Below are 16,809 nucleotides of genomic sequence, written 5' to 3'. Positions count from 1 at the left end.
GGAACTAGAGCCTCCTGATGAAAATGAAAGAGGAGAGTGAAAAAACTGTCTTAAAACTCAGCAGTCAAAAAACTAAGATCATGGCATCGAGTCCCATCACTTCATGGCAAATGGATAGGGAAACAATGCAAACAGTGACAGACTTTATTTTCTTTGGCTTCCAAATCACTGCAGATGGTGACTACAGCCATGAAATTAAAAGATGCTTGCTCCTTGGAAGAAAAGCTATGACAAACCTAGACAGCATATTAAAAAGCAGAGACATTACTTTACCGAGAAAGGTCCATATAGTCAAAACTATGGTTTTTCCAGTAGTCATGTATGGATGTGAGAGTTGGACCATAAAGAAGGCTGAGCACCCAAGAATTGATGCTTTTGCACTATGGTGTTGGCAAAGACTCTTTGAAGTCCCTTGGGCTGCTAGGAGATCAAACCAGTCAATCCTAAAGGAAATCAGTTCTGAATATTCACTGAAAAGACTGATACTGAAGTTGAGGCGCCAATACTTTGGCCACCTGGTATGAAGAACAGACTCATTGGAAAAGACCCTGATGCTGGGAAAGATTGAAGGCAGGAGAACAAGTGGACAACAGAGGATGAGATGGTTGGATGGTATCACCAACTCGATGGACATGAATTTGAGCAAGCTCCAGGAACTGGCAATGGACAGGAAAGCCTGGTGTGCTGCAGTCCGTGAGGTTGCAAACAGTTGGACACGACTGAGCAACTGGACTGAGTTGATGGGGGTGGGGGGAACTCCAAGAGCTTTAGTATTTCACATGACTAAATGAAATTTGGATGTAAAGGAGTTCTACTGATGTTTTTAATCCAAAACAGGAAGTTTCAATCCAAAATAGAAAGTTGAGGAATGGAGATACCACTTGCTTCATTTGTGGTTGGGTTTTGACTCAGCAGTAGCAGCAGCTAGAAACCGCCTATCAAGTACATTGGGCAACTGGGAATTGGTGATATTGACTTAACCTTATGACTTGGCTGATCCAGATGTCAAATTCTAATCTGAAAAGGAAAAACTGGGTGTCTGAGAAATGGAGCAATTTGGTGAAGCCAACAATAGATTTAAAAATTCCATGCTTGACTCTTCCCTTGAGTTCCTGAGTAAACCACATGGGCTGTGATTTCTTAATACATTTTATAAGTTATAAAGTCAGAGAATCAAAGTGATTATCCAGAAATACACACCAAATTCACTTTGTCTGTAAATATCTTCACAATTAAGTAGTTTACTGCAACAGCTTTCTCTATTATTTGGTCCAGAAAGTAAAAGTGTTAGTCGCTTGGTCGTGTCCGACTCTTTGTGACCCCGTGGAGTATAGTGCGCCAGGCTCCTCTGTCCATGGAATTCTCCAGGAAAGAATACTGGAGTGGGTTGCTATTTCTTTTTCAAGGGGAACTTCCTGACCCAGGGATTGAACCTGGGTCTCCTGCCTTGCATTCAGATTCTTTACCATATAAGACACCAGGGAAGCCCTTATTTGGTCCAATACCAACCTAACTCATAAGATCATGAGTTGGAAAAAACAACTCTAAAACTATCCCACAAAATGGAAGATTATTTCTTTCCAAACAAATTCTGAAACCCCAAATAGTGACTTTTCTGTGTGTATGCTTATTTATGAAATTTGCCTACCTTCCAAGCTTGTCCCCAAGCAACCCTCCAAAGAACGATGCAATCATTCCACCAACCGCAAAGCTGGACACAGACAGGGACCAGAACATGGTGATGAGGCTAGCTGATGTCATAGTCTCTTCCTCAGCCCAAGAGACTGGCGTTGGATCTCCCAGGCTTGTGGGCAATTCCTCTGTACTGTTGAGAGCGTAGTTGTTGATAGCTATTCGGTCATCCAGTGAAACACCCAGAACATGTCTATAGTGGGTTATAATTACCTAAGGAGATAAAATAAAGAAAAATAGCTGAAATATTTCAAACATTCTGTATATTTTTGGTTTGTTTTTCCTTGAAACTATTTGTTGGGTGTTCAAGCAGGATTATTTCAATTATGTGTGTTATGCACATACTAATGCATATAGATTGCTTACAGTTGACCACATCCTATAAATCAGGGGTCACAAATTCCAGTGCCAACAGGAACCTGGCAGGAACAAACAAGTAAAGGAGGCAAGAAGAAGCTTGAGAACTTGAGGGCTGAAATATAGTCTATACTGTTGAGAATATGGGCTCCAGTGGTAAAGAATCTGCTTGCTAATGTAGGAGACATGGGTTCAATCCCTGAGTCAGGAAGATCCCTGGAGAAGGGAATGGCAACCCACGCCAGTATTCTTGCCTGGGAAATCCCATGGACAGAGGAGCCTAGTGGGCTACAGTCTATGGAGTCACAAAGAGTCTGACACGACTCAGTGACTAAACAACAAGTATTGGGAATAGAATACTGAGTGGGCAGGATTTATTTGTCCCATCTGAAGGAGGAAGCTGCAACTTGAGACTAGCGTTGCATGGCCTTTAATTTTTAAAGAGAAACCAGACATGTGTATTTTTATGTAAAATGCTTCAAGTTTTAAAGATTGGCAACTGTCCATATTGAAACTATCCTGCAAGCTGAAAAGGTACATTTTCATGCCACTGTTAGCCCTGCATAGCAGGATTTAAATTGGCTACTGTAAATATTTTAACAGAAACAAAAAAGTGGATACAAGAAAAAAGTTTGAGAAAGTTGAGGCCAAAAATAAAGTTAGCATACAAAATTCAAACACCAGGTGCTGTATCCTTGCTTTAGGTGAGCTATAAATTTATTAATAAGTTTCCTAGCAGCCAGTGAAAAGAGAGGAAAACAATCATGTATATTGGTGAATTCCGAAGATCAAAACCAACTCAGAAGTCCCTGAGAAGGTACTGGGACCTAAAGGAAGTGTCTTGGGTGGGTCCTCACTGAGTGCAGTAGGTAACAGTAAACAGTGTTCAAAACTAGAGTTCACAGAGCCATATTTTATAGTGTTTCAGTAGAGGCAAACTCGAACAAAAGTATGATTGAGTAAAGGCACATCCTTCCGGCTCTTCTTCCATGTCATTCCTCCGGATGATTTGGTCACCACTTGGCAGCAATGGGCTGGGAGGACCTCTAACAATGACCTGGAATGCAGCTGTCTACGCTGCCAGACCTGGGCAAAGTCCTATGTGGTAAAGTCAGCTGATGAAGGAGAGAACTTACATCCTCTTATGATAAAAGAACTCCAATCCAGACCTTTGCCTCATGGGAAGATCACTCTATATGGATAATGTACACAGCTGAAAGGAAATAGCCCAGATGTTTTCAGCAGTTTGCCCTACGTGAATAATCATTAATAGTTCTCTTTCTGAAACTTTCTGCAACAGGTATGCAGAATTTTCACAGTCATAAAAAGTGATTTAAAATACCCTAAAATAATTCCAAATGTCATTCTGCTAGTAGAAAACAAATTCTTCTTACATAGTGCTGTTTAAACAGCCCTTTAAATACAGATGGAGGGGGCTATAGAGAGGGCACTAACCCTGATGCCAGAGAGGGATGACCTCTGTTGTCAGGTCTGGCTCTAGGACTTGGATTAGAGGAGGGGAACCTTAGATTAATTTTTACGTCCAACACTGAAGAGGGCGGTTTAAATAAGGATTTGAAAAGTTCTCCCACAAGAAGAGAAAAGGTTCTACCAATGCCAAATTTCAGGAATCCTGCTACATTGGCACATGTTATCAGCCGCAGAAAAAAAGATATGACCCCCTAGAGCGATTCTCTAAATCTCTCAGCCTTGGCAAGACCTGCCACATTCATGATGCCATGTGGTGCCTAACCAGAGAGCATCTTTTTGTCCAAGGAGCAACCCTTTTCAGCAGACGGACTTGGCAAGTACACATTTCACACATTCACACCCTGTAGTCTCTTACATTTCCCTAAGAGTCCACTATGTTAAGAGAAGCAGACAAAATATGATGGGTTCACAGAGAACACCCAACTGAAGCTTGTATTGTCACCTTATGCCATCCCTTTCCCCAGCTTCTACTCTCTGTCTCTTTCTTCTTTATTTACTAAACATTTTATGTTTCTATCAATCACTGTGCTTGGCACTGGTGTTAAGAAGACGAACACAATATCAATCCCACCCTAAATGACCTGATGGTCTGAGTTAGGGCAGAGGGAATGAATTCCTGATTTCCCCCACTTACAGGCTGTGGGATCTAAGACAAATGATATCTCTCTCCTGTGTATTTCCTGGAAACCAGAGTAGGGATGCATACAGTAAAAGTGAAAAATGATAGAAAGTATCCAATATTAAAAATACCCAAAGAGTCAACATGGAGAAAACCCAAACTTGTTGGACTTCTTGACTTATTTAAAAGGTTTATATTATTTTACTTTGGATCATACATGGGAGACTGACGTAGAGGGAAGGACTGGAATCTTTCCAGTGTTAGGCTCCTACAGTTTCTCCTTTGCTTGTCTTTTTTTTTTTCTTGTGATGAGAACTCTTAAGATTTATCCTCTTAACAACTTTCATATATAACACACAGCAGTATTAGTTATATTTAATTACATTTGTCATGTTGAACATCACATCCCTAGTACTTACTTCTCTTACAGTTAAAAGTTTGTACCTTTTAACTACCTTTATCTGATTCCACCCCCTCCCCACCCAAGGCTCGAAAATGCTTTGATCTGGACAAAAACCTGGGCATAACCAGGTTGTTGGGTGAATCAGCAGGGGAGAGAATATGCTGGTTCCTGACACACAGTGAGTTGGTGCTCAGTACATGTTTCTGCACTGAAAAAAGCCTGTACTTCCACTGTTTCTTCTTACACCCTGGCATTTCCATCCATTTTTGGCTAGGAGCTCTGAATATATGCTGCAATAAGCTCTTAAGCCTTTTTTTGTTTTTTTAAATCCTTTTGGCACATGGTATTCTGGCTGAAGTTTTCTGTGAGCTCAGCGAACAGCAGAATCAGAGATCAAGAATTATTCATTACTCTTTCTTTTTCTATGAGGGTTATTAAATGAGGAGCAAAGGTCAAGTTATCAGCATTGGAATCACGCACGTGGTACCCAACAGAAGACCGGATTGCCACGTGTTCCCCATGTGGGCACACTTTATCTCTCTGGATGAGGAGCTGATATCTTTCTGCCACTGACAGAAATTGCCAAAAAGAGAACTTGTACGTTTCACTTGCCTGTTGAGGTGCATTGATCACACCAATGTCATATCCAAACTGGAAGGAACTCAGCACAGCAGTGAAGACAGCCAAAACCAAGGTCCCGGTGACCTGCGGGGAATGAAACACAGGGCTGGGAAACACCAGGCAATTTCAGTTGCCCACCGTCCATCAGTCTGCAGCATGGGCTTCTGACAGGTTCTATGGGCTGGTTCTTGCCACTTGACACTCATTCATCATATACCCCTATGTTCCTGGCAGGGCTCATTCATATGGGACTGTGAGTGTCTTTCATTTCTCCTATACTGCCAAAGCAGCAAAAAGTCTGGGACAGCTTTGTCCAGGGAAGGAACCAAACATCCTTCTCCACATGTGTATGTGCTAAGTCGCTTCAGTTGTGTCCGACTCTGCAACCCCATAGACGATAGCCTGTCAGGCTCCTCTGCCCATGGGATTCTCCAGGTAAGAATACTGAAGTGGGTTGCCATGCCCTTCTCCAGGGGATCTTCCCAACCTAGGTCTCCCGCATTGCAGGTGAATTCTTTACCGTCTGAGTTACCCGGGAAGCTCAAGAATACTGAAGTGGGTAGCCAATGCCTTTTCCAGGCTTCTCCTGCATTGCAGGTGGATTCTTTACTGAGCTACAAGGGAATCTGAGTTCTTTATATGAATAGGCAGAGTTTTGAGATAGGAGATAAGAGGGGTTCCTTGTGTCAGACTCGGCGTGTACTGGGAAGCATGAAAAATTTTTCAGTTAACACAAAACCCTAAGTGATGGGATCGGGGCATATATGTTTAAAGAAGCACCCACAGGACATGATACTAAATTGTCTCCGAGAACTGCTTTACAAATGAAGTCACTTACTTTGCATCTTTTTTTTTTTTCATTTACTTACTTTGCATCTTGACATGGAAGCATGATGCTGTATGTGCAGAGTTGTAAGTAACACCCGGAAACTTGAACTTGAGAACCAAACCAGAAATGCAACTGAGAGGGCTGGGCATGGAGCTCACAGAACGCAGGAGGGCAGCAAGGCAGGAGGCCCAGAAGCTGCTGGCTGGAGACCACCTTTCCCTGCAGCGCTCAGCTCTGCACTTGGCAGGCTGATGTTTTCTCCTAAAAGACTGTTGTGCACCTGCTCTCTGTCATGCATGGTTCTGCATTCTCATGTTTGTCGTTCAATCTCCTCTCCTGTAAGACAAGGGGCTTCCCAGGTGGTGCTGGTGGTGGAGAGCCCGCCTGCCAACGCAGGAGACAGATGCGGGTTCGATCCCTGAGTCGGGAAGATCCCCTGGAGGAGGAAATGGCAACCCACTCCAGTATTCTTGGCTGGAGAATCCCTGGGACAGAGGAGCCTGGTGGGCTACAGACCATGGGGAAGGACAGAGTCAGACATGACTCAAGTGATTTAGTATCACTTCACACACACTGTGTGTGTGTGTGTGTGTGTAATAGTTTTCTCTTGTCGCTATTACAAAAAAAATCAACAAACTAGTGGCTTAAGTAACACAAATGTATTACTTTACAGTTCTTGTAGGTCAGAAGTCTGATAGTAGTCTCACCAGACTATAATTAAGGTGTTGGCAAGCTGTGTTCCTCTCTGGAGGATGTAGGGGAAAATTTGAATTGATAGAATTTTATTCCTTCTTGATGAAGGACCAGAGTCTGTGCTGGCTGTAAAGCAAGGGCCATTCCTAGCTCTGGAGGCCACAACATCCCTTGATTAGTTGTGCCCTTCCTCCATCTTCATAACAGAATCTCCCTACCTCAAAGTCCATAACAGTAAAGATGTTTGTAAAGCCCTTTATTTTGTGTGAGGTAACAGATTCACACGGGACAAAGGACACAACCAGGGACAGTTATGGGTATCTTTTGAGGGCCCTTATTCTGCCAATAGCACTCCTCACAACAGCACCATTAGTATCCCTATTTTACAGTTAACTAGACTAGGTTATGGCACCCCACTCCAGTACTCTTGCCTGGAAAATCCCATGGACGGAGGAGCTTGGTAGGCTGCAATCCATGGGGTCGCTAAGAGTGGGACATGACTGAGCAACTTCACTTTCACCTTTCACTTTCACGCATTGGAGAAGGAAATGGCAACCGACTCCAGAGTTCTTGCCTGGAGAATCCCAGGGACGGGGGAGCCTGGTGGGCTATGGGGTCGCAGAGTTGGACACGCCTGAAGTGACTTAGCAGCAGCAGCAGCAGACTAGGTTAAGGTCTTACAGCCAGTAAGTTGTAGAATAATGATTTGGATCTAGAACCTATGCTTTTAATTACTTGGTTATTTTGAATTTCTCATGAATCAGAAACAGACATTCAAAAGGCAAACATATCTGAAAATCTAGGATCCTAATCTTCCTAAATTGGAAAAATATCCAAGAGTGCACATATTCATAGAATTTGCCAATTTTGATGCTGAAGCCAAATGACCAAACACCCACCAATTCCAAGCACATTTTCCCACTACTCACCACACAAATGCCCACCATCCTCACACACCCACAGAAAACCTTTGTGAGGTTTTTGGTAAAAATTGAAAAGACAAACAAAGGCTACTCAACTGCTCCTCTGTAGCTCAGCTGAAGAACCTCAGGGTCTACCCAACACCAAGCCCAGGGCCACAATATACTCTCCCAGTTTCCTCCCCACATCCCCTGTCCCTCCGGCGGCAGGGTCTCCCAGCACCCGGTGTCTTAGTGATGCCCCTCCCACCCCAGGCTCTGCTCTCTGCTGGCTCTCCGGTCCCTACCAGACAAGCATATAGTTCCTTTCTTCTTATTTTGAGTACAACCAGTGACCATGGCAGTGGTGAGCAGGAATGGAAGTCGGGAGTGAAGGTAGTGGCTGCAGCTGGTTTGGTCTGCTGTACCCAGGTGGTGCAGTGGTAACGAATCCACCTGCCAATGCAGGAGACCCAAGAGATGAGGGTTTGATCCCTGGGTCAAGAAGATTCCTTGGAGGAGGAAATGGCAACCTGCTCCAGTATTCTTTCCTCGAAAATCCCACAGACAGAGGAGCCTGGCAGGCTACAGTCTGTGCATGCTGTGTGCTAATTTGCTTCAGTCGTGTCCAACTCTTTGTGACCCTATGGACTGTAACCCACCTGGCTCCTCCATCCATGGGGATTCTCCAGGTCAGAATACTGGAGTGGGTATTCCCTTCTCCAGGGGCTCTTCCCGACCCAGGGATTGAAACCACACCTCTGCTCTTGCATCAGCAGGTGGGTTCTTTACACTAGCACCCTGGGAAGCCCCAGGCTACAGACCAGAGGGTTTCAAAGAGTGGATACAAATGAGTGCATGTGCTTGCATATGCACACACACACACACACACACACACACACACACACACTCCATCAGCCTTCCTCTGACACTCCAAATGAGTCTCAGTCACAACAGTGTTAGCTGTTCCTACATTTCTTTGACAAAAATAAATGTTAATTTTTAAAGATAGAACTCCCGTTTCATTACCTCCCAATTAAATTGCTTTAAGTCATTGCTGTAGGAATACTGGAGTTGCCCCTAAGATCACTTTCTTCCACTTAAAGATAACAAAAAATACCACTGAGAAGGAAACAGGAGAGAGGTTTTTAAATTTATTTTTTAATTGTAAGAGAATTGCTTTAAAATGTTGTTTTGGTTTCTGTCATACAACAACTTGAATCAGCCATAATTATATATATATATATATATATATATATATATAAACAAAGGTCCATCTAGTCAAAGCTTTGGTTTTTCCAGTAGTCATGTATGGATGTGAGAGTTGGACTATAAAGAAAGCTGAGCACTGAAGAATTGATGCTTTTGAACTGTGGTGTTGGAGAAGACTTGAGAGTCCCTTGGACAGCACGGAGATCCAACCGGTCCATCCTAAAGGAAATCAGTCCTGAATATTCTTTGGAAGGACAGATGCTGAAGACGAAATTCCAATACTTTAGCCACCTGATTTGAAGAGCTAACTCATTTGAAAAGACCCTGATGCTGGGAATGATTGAAGGCAGGAGGAGAAGGGGACGACAGAGGATGAGATGGTTGGATGGCATCACCGACTCAATGGACATGAGTTTGAGTAAACTCCGGGAGTTGGCGATGGACAGGGAAGCCTGCCATCCTGCAGTCCATGGGGTCGCAAAGAGTCAGATCCGACTGATCTGGAACTGGAACTGGAGCTCCTCCCTCCTGAGCCTCCACCCCCTCCTCCCAGCCCACCCTTCTAGGTCATCACAGAGCACCAGGCTGGGCTCCCTGTGTTGTATAGCAACTTCCCACCTGCCGTCTGTTTTACACATGATAGTGTGTACATGTTGGTGCTACTTTCTGCACTCGTCCCACTCAGGAGAGGTTTTAAATGTTTAGAAATCGTAGGACGTTCTTAAAATCTTTGTCCTCTGGTCTTCTTGGCTTCTTTTCTTTAGTGAAGGCTCTGATCCTGCCACCCTATGGCCTGTAGTTCCTCACTTTAACTCCTCAAGAGAGAAATTTTTGGTCAGACAAGGAGCAATCTCACTTATTTTAAGTGGGTCATTTGAATTCCCAGCTGAAGCAATCATTCCAAATATCGAAGTCTCTGTAACTGTTTGATTGCATTTTTCTTTTTTTGTTTTGTATCTCTTATTTTCAGGCTTGATTTCCCTCTCTGAACTCCATTCTGAACTGGCTCTTTGCATTTCATCTTTTCCTTTTCCATTGTCAAATAAAAAGAGGTAACATTTGTAGTCAACCCTCTATGTGGTTAGATTTGGTCAGAGAAAGTTCTGTTTATGAGAGGGAGAATTTCTGAAAACTACTAAATTTGAATTAGCCCATTAACCCTAATTCATTCAATCTATCATCCAAGAGACTGACCCACAAATAAGTACATAGGAGCTAGTGAAAACTTAGCTGGAGCTCACTCTGTCCAGGCTCTGTGATCTAATTGGTTTGCCTTTTCTCTCAATAACCTTGTAGGTTGAAATTCTATCATATTACATATGGTAAAACTGATATAGAAAGGGTAAGGAACTTGCCTGAAGGCCTGTAACCACCAAGTGGTAGAAGATATTCAAGTCTTTTCTCAACCTTTTCATAGGCTGCTGCTGCTGCTAAGTCACTTCAGTCGTGTCCGACTCTGTGCGACCCCATAGACGGCAGCCCACCAGGCTCCCCCGTCCCTGGGATTCTCCAGACAAGAACACTGGAGTGGGTTGCCATTTCCTTCTCCAATGCATGAAAGTGAAAAGTAAAAGCGAAGCCGCTCAGTCGTGTCTGACTCGCAGCGATCCCGGGAACTGCAGCACCAGGCTCCTCCATCCATGGGATTTTCCAGGCAAGAGTACTGGAGTGGGGTGCCATCGCCTTCTCCGTTTTCATAGACAGCAAGGTATTAAGCCTGCACTTTTTGAAAGACATTTGGAGCTTAATAATGTTAAGTTAAAGAAAGCTATGCTCTATATCCAATTTAAAATATGCTGCTGGATAAATGTAGAAGAAAAGAATGTGGGCAAGTGGGCTAAACCTTAACAAAGAACAAAATGTGGTGTTTATTTTGTGACTTAGAGGTCAGATGGAGTCCATTAGGAAAAACAAATCAACTTGGGAGTCAGAAAACCTATAAGAGTCCCATCCAGGCCCTTAACATCCCCAAGTGTCAGTTTCTTTGCCCCCAAAATGGGTATAATAGTTATGCATAGACTTATTATAAAGACTGAATAAGACACACACTATGGTCTTCCTATAAATAGTAAAAGGGCTGTAAAACAACTGATTTTTAATCACATCATTAGCATCTTGTTCATCACTCTTGCCAAAAAAACCGCCTGTCAATTTTTCAAACATATAGTTTTCACAACACTACTACAAAATATCTCCATTTTACAGGTGAGGAAGCCAGGGCTCAGAGACCAAGTGGTATTCCCAACACACATAGCTGGTAAATAACAGATACTCTTTTATTGGAACCCAGATCTCATCTTAAACTCCCACTGCTAAACAAAATGATTTTCAGATTTTCAGCAGCTCTTGATTGACTAGGCAGGGAGGAGAAGCTTGTACTGTTTCCTCTACAAAATACCACAAGCAGCAAGTCAAAGGCGATCTTGCACTCAACTTTGGAAAAGTCCAGGAGTTTCTCAAGCTATAGAATTTTCAAGTTTCAAGGGACCTTTAAGAGCAATGGATTCTAGTCTGATCTCTTCCTTTTTCAGTTGGAGAATCGAAGTCCTTTAAGTTATACAACGCATTACTGGCTATATCCAGAGTGAGAATCCAGTCTCGTGCTTAGCTCATTCCTTTCAACCCGGGTGAATTTATAAAGGTGACACATAGCGCTTTACAATAGTTCTCATTCTTTCTGGGTTCCCTTTCTAGGCAATTCTTTAATTCTCAAGAGAAGTGCTATAGCACAATTTCTAAGGCTCCTAAGGGAAGGTAATAATCATTTTAAATGAAACTTGAGTATATTCTATGTGCCAGGCACTGTGGACAAGCACCTTCTGTTTTGCAGTATCTACCAAACTTCAGTTGTTTGAATGCTACCTTCATGATTTTTTTTTGCCAAATCTACATATCATCTGTATAGTTATTAACTCAATATTTATCTTTATACTGCTTTTAAAGTTTTGTCTAATTTAGCTGTATCCTGGGCTGTAATAGGAAACCATGAAATCCTAGCTAGTATTCCTTAAATATACATTATACAAACACACAGCTATTGATAGTAAACTGTCACCTGAGTTTCTCTAATATTATCTCATTTAATTACTCCCATACAGTAAAAGAAAGAAAGAAAGAAAGAAAGTAAAGTCGCTCAGTCGTGTCCAACTTTTGTGACCCCATGGACTGTAGCCTACTAGGCTCCTCCATCTGTGGGATTTTCTGGGCAAGGGTACTGGAGTGGGTTGCCATTTCCTTCTCCAGGGGATCTTCCCAACCCAGGTATCGAACCCAGGTGTCCCGCATTGCAGGCAGACACTTTACTGTCTGAGCTACTAGGGAAGCTCCATACAGTAAAGAACTATTATAATCCCTATCTCCCATACTATATCCTTATGTTCAATTCCAATGTGTTTTTAATTTGTTGCAAGAGAGAAAAACCATTTGAGAAAACATTACACAGACTAGTCAGAAAACAGAGCAAATATCCTTAAAATCTCAATTGGTGGATAGGCCAATTAAAAAAACTTAACCCCCATATCACAGCAGGTAGGCAACATTAGCACACTCGCAATCTAGGATCATGACCACAAAGCCTGTGCTCCCAGCCTTGTCACTTACTGACATGAAGGAAGGGTTGGCAGAGTAAATTACACCAGATCAGAACTCAGAGGTCCCTCCTCGAACACCCATTGTATGATTGTGATTTGGTTGGGGGACACTTATAAGGGAACAATAGCACTATACCCTTTCTCTTTTCAAGGTTTTATTTTGAAAAGTATTTTATCTACAGAGAAATTGACAGAGTAGTGCAGTGAGCACTCCATAGCCTTCACCTGTGTTCACCAATGCTTAGCCTTCACATTTGCTTCATTCTCACTGTGTGTGTCTGTGTGTGTTATTTTGGCAAATCATTTGAAAATAAGTATCAGATATTTATGTCACTTTACTCCTAAATACTTCAGCATGTACTCACTAAGAAAAAGACATTCTCCTACTCCTACATAATTATAATACCATTATCATATCCAAGAACGTAGTAGTTATAAAATATTATCTAATATACCCACAATTTCTACCCCTATATTGTCCCTTGGAGCTGTTTTCTTCTTCCTTCCACAATCTAAGCTCACTTGTTGCATTTGGCTGTCAGTTCTTCTTTGTCTCTTTTAATCTAGAATAGTCCTTTTTAGTCTCCTTTAATCTAGACAGTCCTTCTCATATATTGATATTTTTGAAGATTTCAGGTCAGTTTCATGATGAGTTAGATTTGGCTTAAAGTGCCCTTTTTTGCACATTCCTTCAATAATATTGTTAGGCTGTACTACTCGAGAAAACATTACACAGGCTAGTCAGAAAACAGAGCAAGTATTCTTAAACTTCCAATTACTGAAAAAAAAATATGATTTTTTAGCGGCTAAATTAACTATCAATTGGCCAAAAGAAGAAGGGCTCATCTGCAGTAGCTACACCCAACATTCCCCAAATCTTCAGTATACTCGTACAGAATCCTCAATATGCTCACTGACTTGAACAGATTTCCCTACTCATGTCCTCAAATGGACATAATACAACTGTACCTTATCTTCTGTCATTTTATGGGCCGGAGTCCTCCTCTTAATTCCAGGTCTAGAGTGGCAGATGCAGTGGCCAGCTTCTGACTGTCCTTCTCCAGCTTTCTGAGACTAGTTATACATTAGAATAGGAGGGGCCAGGTAGGAGGCATGAGGCCAAGTCTAATCTTGGGCAGAGGTGAATATTGATGAGAATCTAATCAATAAATGCTTTGCCTCTGTTACCTGTGGCGTCAATGTTTTTGTTCCACCAGGAAAGAAAATGAGAGCAGGTTTCTTCAGTGTTAAGTTACAAACCAGAGATGGTTGTGTTTTAAGGCACTTGCTAAGTGTGGCAGTAACCAGGGGCAAGTGAAAAAGAAAGCTTATAGAGGCTTTTATAGAAAATGAGATATGTTGGGCTGCCCTGCTCTGTTGCAGGGACAAGAAAGACAGGCACACAGGAGGCACATGCCCTGCAGAGAACCACTGCTGTGGCGCTTCTGCTTCAGAGCCAGACTGTGTGGCCAGGGGTCACTGTAGGCTTGAGTGGTTATCTGAATGAATTTGGACAGTCATGAACTTGGGTTTGAATCTCACCATTTTACTAGTGGTGTGACCTTAAGCATGAGACTTTTCTGTGCCTTAGTTTTTTCACCCGATGAAAGAACAGAATATACACTTTATTGATTGGGTTAAATGTGGTAATGTATGAAATAATAAGTGCTCAGCAAATGTTGGTTACTGTTGTTTTTGCTATTACTGTTATTGGTTCAGTGTATGTCAGGAAGTACCTGTCAGGGGCAGTGGTGGAGAGGTCTCAAATAAACCTGCTCACAGGGCTTGGGCTTGTGCCCTCTGTGTGTCCTCTGTGATGTCCAGTCCTTGTGGGGAGACAGGTGACATCTCATTTGGTTGAGCTTGAACTGTGTCTAGCAGAGAGTGTTACTGGTTCTACTGAGGCTCAACTGGGAACCAGTGTCCAACAGAGAAAATGTAACAAACAGCCCCTAAATGAGGGGCTTTACAAAGAAACAAAGGGTGAGGATGCAAAGGAAACTCAGACTTCATTTGTCTTTTATTTCTCCGCCCTTTTTCCATTTCTGTCACTTCTACCAGATAATGCAAGTGAGTCAATAATTCATTTCAAATCACAGCCCCAGGCTCTGAGATGCATGATATAAAAAGACACTTCAGAGCTCATAATGCATAAGGAGGGATAAACGTAACCATAGACAACAATACAGTCATTTCTTGGTGGAAAGGCATGAGCGAGTATTATTAGCAAAGAGAGTTAATCTTTATGAGTTCTTGCTTGGTGCCAGGTGCTGCTCTCAGCACTTTGCACGCATTAGCCCGTTCAATCATAACAGAAGGCACCCTCTGTTGCACAGCCACGCTTTAGGGAGCAGTTTTGAAATCAGACTTTGAAGACCCCAGGTAGCTACACTCCTCTTAGCCTGGCTCCTGGCTTTCTGCTCTGGTTTCAGCTGATGAGGCCCACAACCATTGTCAGAGCATCTTTAATCAGGAGAGGACTCCTTAGCAATCATTTTCCAGTGACATGATATTCTGCCAGAAAGTCTTTGTGCTGCTGTCAAAAATAATAGTCCCCTCTGTTTACCAACCTTTGTTTTTGGAATTTTCCTTTTAAGAGATGGCCTTGCGTGCAGCGTGAGGTCAGGAAACCTTTAACTTTTACTAGGTTGGAGCCGTGCAGCGCGTGCAGGGTAGCTGTTCTCTCCACTGGAAGTGCGCCCTGCTATTCGTTAACCCGGGATGCAGGACCTTAAGCCACCCAGACCAGTTTCCTCTGGTTTAGCCCAGACCTCTCCTGTTCCGCTCTTACTCAGAAATAAGTAATCTCTGCACCTTTTAGGGATGGGCTGGAACTTTATCTCCAGTTGTAGGGTGGAGGAATTGTTAACAGTGACTGCATTGGCATTTAGCTCTCAGAGAACTGATAATGCATGTCAGCCTCTCAGGAGAGTCTGCCTTAGCACCCACCCAAGGAGCAGGCAGATTGCCTGGAGTTATCTCCATGTTTCCCTGGTTGTGAGATAAAGTCAGCCTTTTCTCACTTTGCTGGTGGGATGGGGGCCACCCACTGAGGTGCACCAGTGCCTAGAATCACCCAGAGATGCCCTGTGGGTGGTGTAAAACCAGCTCTGTGTGGTGGGCTTTGTTTATTTGTTTGTTTTTTCAGGATTCACTTTTTAAACACTTCAAGTCATATTCTGATTACTTCTTGAATAATTTAATCTTCATAGTGGCTCATAGAGCACTAGTGGCTCTAACTGGAGAGAGTTTTCCAAGGGTGGAAAAGAGCTTCTCCTCCTTTATTCTGTATTATCTTTGCCTGCCCAGTTGCTCAGTCACGTCTGACTCTTTGTGACCCCATGGACTGTAGCTTGTCAGGCTCTTCTGTCCATGGGGATTCTTCAGGCAAGAATACTGGAGTGGGTAGCCATTCCCTTCTCCAGAGGATCTTCCCCACCCAGGGATCGAACTCACTTCTGCTTCTTTTGCATTGGCAGGCGGGTTCTTTACAGGCTGAGCCACCTGGGAAACCCCATAATATCTTTACTTTGAGTGAAATGAGAGTTTATTTCTATAAATGGAAAAAAGACAACTCACTCCTTTAGCATGCTGCCTCCCTCTCTGATAGGATCAGGTATGGAGAAGTGCAAAGGCATCTCTGGGGAACCAAAAAAGTGAGTTCAAACTGGGCCAACCCAGGAGTGCGGGAAGAATATTGGGAAGTCCTAGATTCTGAAGAAGGCCAGTGTATTTTAATATTTTTGAGTCAAGTTTGTCCTTATTGTAGCCTGCCTCTTCTCACCCTCTCCACAGATCCCACTCTGATCCATCCCACCAGTATCTCTCCTGAATGTGACTGCCCAGCCTGCCTTCCCTGCCCCCAGTCTCATCCTACAGCCTCTTTTTGACAGAGAAGCCAATGGTGATTTAAAAAGTAAACCAGACAGTAATGCATGCATGCTAAGTCGCTTCAGTGGTGTCTGACTCTTTGTGGCCCCGTGGACTCCTCTGTCCATGGGATTCTCCAGGCAAGATTTCTGGAGTGAGTCGCCATGCCCTTCTCCAGGGATCTCTTCCTGATCCAGGATCAAACCCACAGCTCTTATGCCTCATGCACCAGAAAGTAATACCCCTTGCTTAAAAGTCTCCAAAGACTTCCCTGTCACCCTTAGAAGGAAACCCACGTTGGTCAGCACAGCCTGAGAGGCTGAGTTGATATAGCCTTCCCTGACACTGACCTAGCCTTTTACGCTCTCCTTCTCTGGGCTTAGCCACCCTGTCCTCAGACTTGATTAACATGTTCCAGTCTCAGCACCTCTGCACTTGATGTGGCTCTGCATACAGCACTCCACCCCAGGCTTGTCTTGGCTCCTTTACATTCCCTTGAGGGCTCACCGAGGCTCGCCAAGCAGGCTTCTTAA

General features: G+C 43.2%; 1 protein-coding gene across 2 annotated transcripts in view; it reads right to left on the bottom strand.

Moving 5' to 3' along the window:
- Positions 1-13,480, bottom strand: part of SLC2A2 (solute carrier family 2 member 2) — a 32,731-nt gene extending 19,251 nt beyond the window's left edge. The window contains exons 1-3 of one of the 2 annotated variants that reach the window (XM_027541304.1): positions 13,376-13,480; positions 5,175-5,267; positions 1,649-1,905 (exon numbers count right to left, since the gene is read on the bottom strand). In XM_027541304.1, the coding sequence (XP_027397105.1) occupies positions 1,649-1,905; positions 5,175-5,267; positions 13,376-13,390 (365 nt within the window). In that variant the 5' untranslated portion in view covers positions 13,391-13,480. Of the gene's footprint in view, positions 1-1,648; positions 1,906-5,174; positions 5,268-13,375 lie in introns of those variants that run through there. The other variant, XM_027541312.1, reaches the window with a different exon arrangement.
- Between the last annotated feature and the right edge of the window lie 3,329 nt (positions 13,481-16,809).

This window comes from Bos indicus x Bos taurus, chromosome 1, assembly GCF_003369695.1.
Source record: "Bos indicus x Bos taurus breed Angus x Brahman F1 hybrid chromosome 1, Bos_hybrid_MaternalHap_v2.0, whole genome shotgun sequence".
Taxonomy (NCBI): Eukaryota; Metazoa; Chordata; class Mammalia; order Artiodactyla; family Bovidae; genus Bos; species Bos indicus x Bos taurus.
The sequence above is the reverse complement of the archived record's forward strand: the minus strand, read 5'-3'. Positions and strand labels throughout refer to the sequence as shown.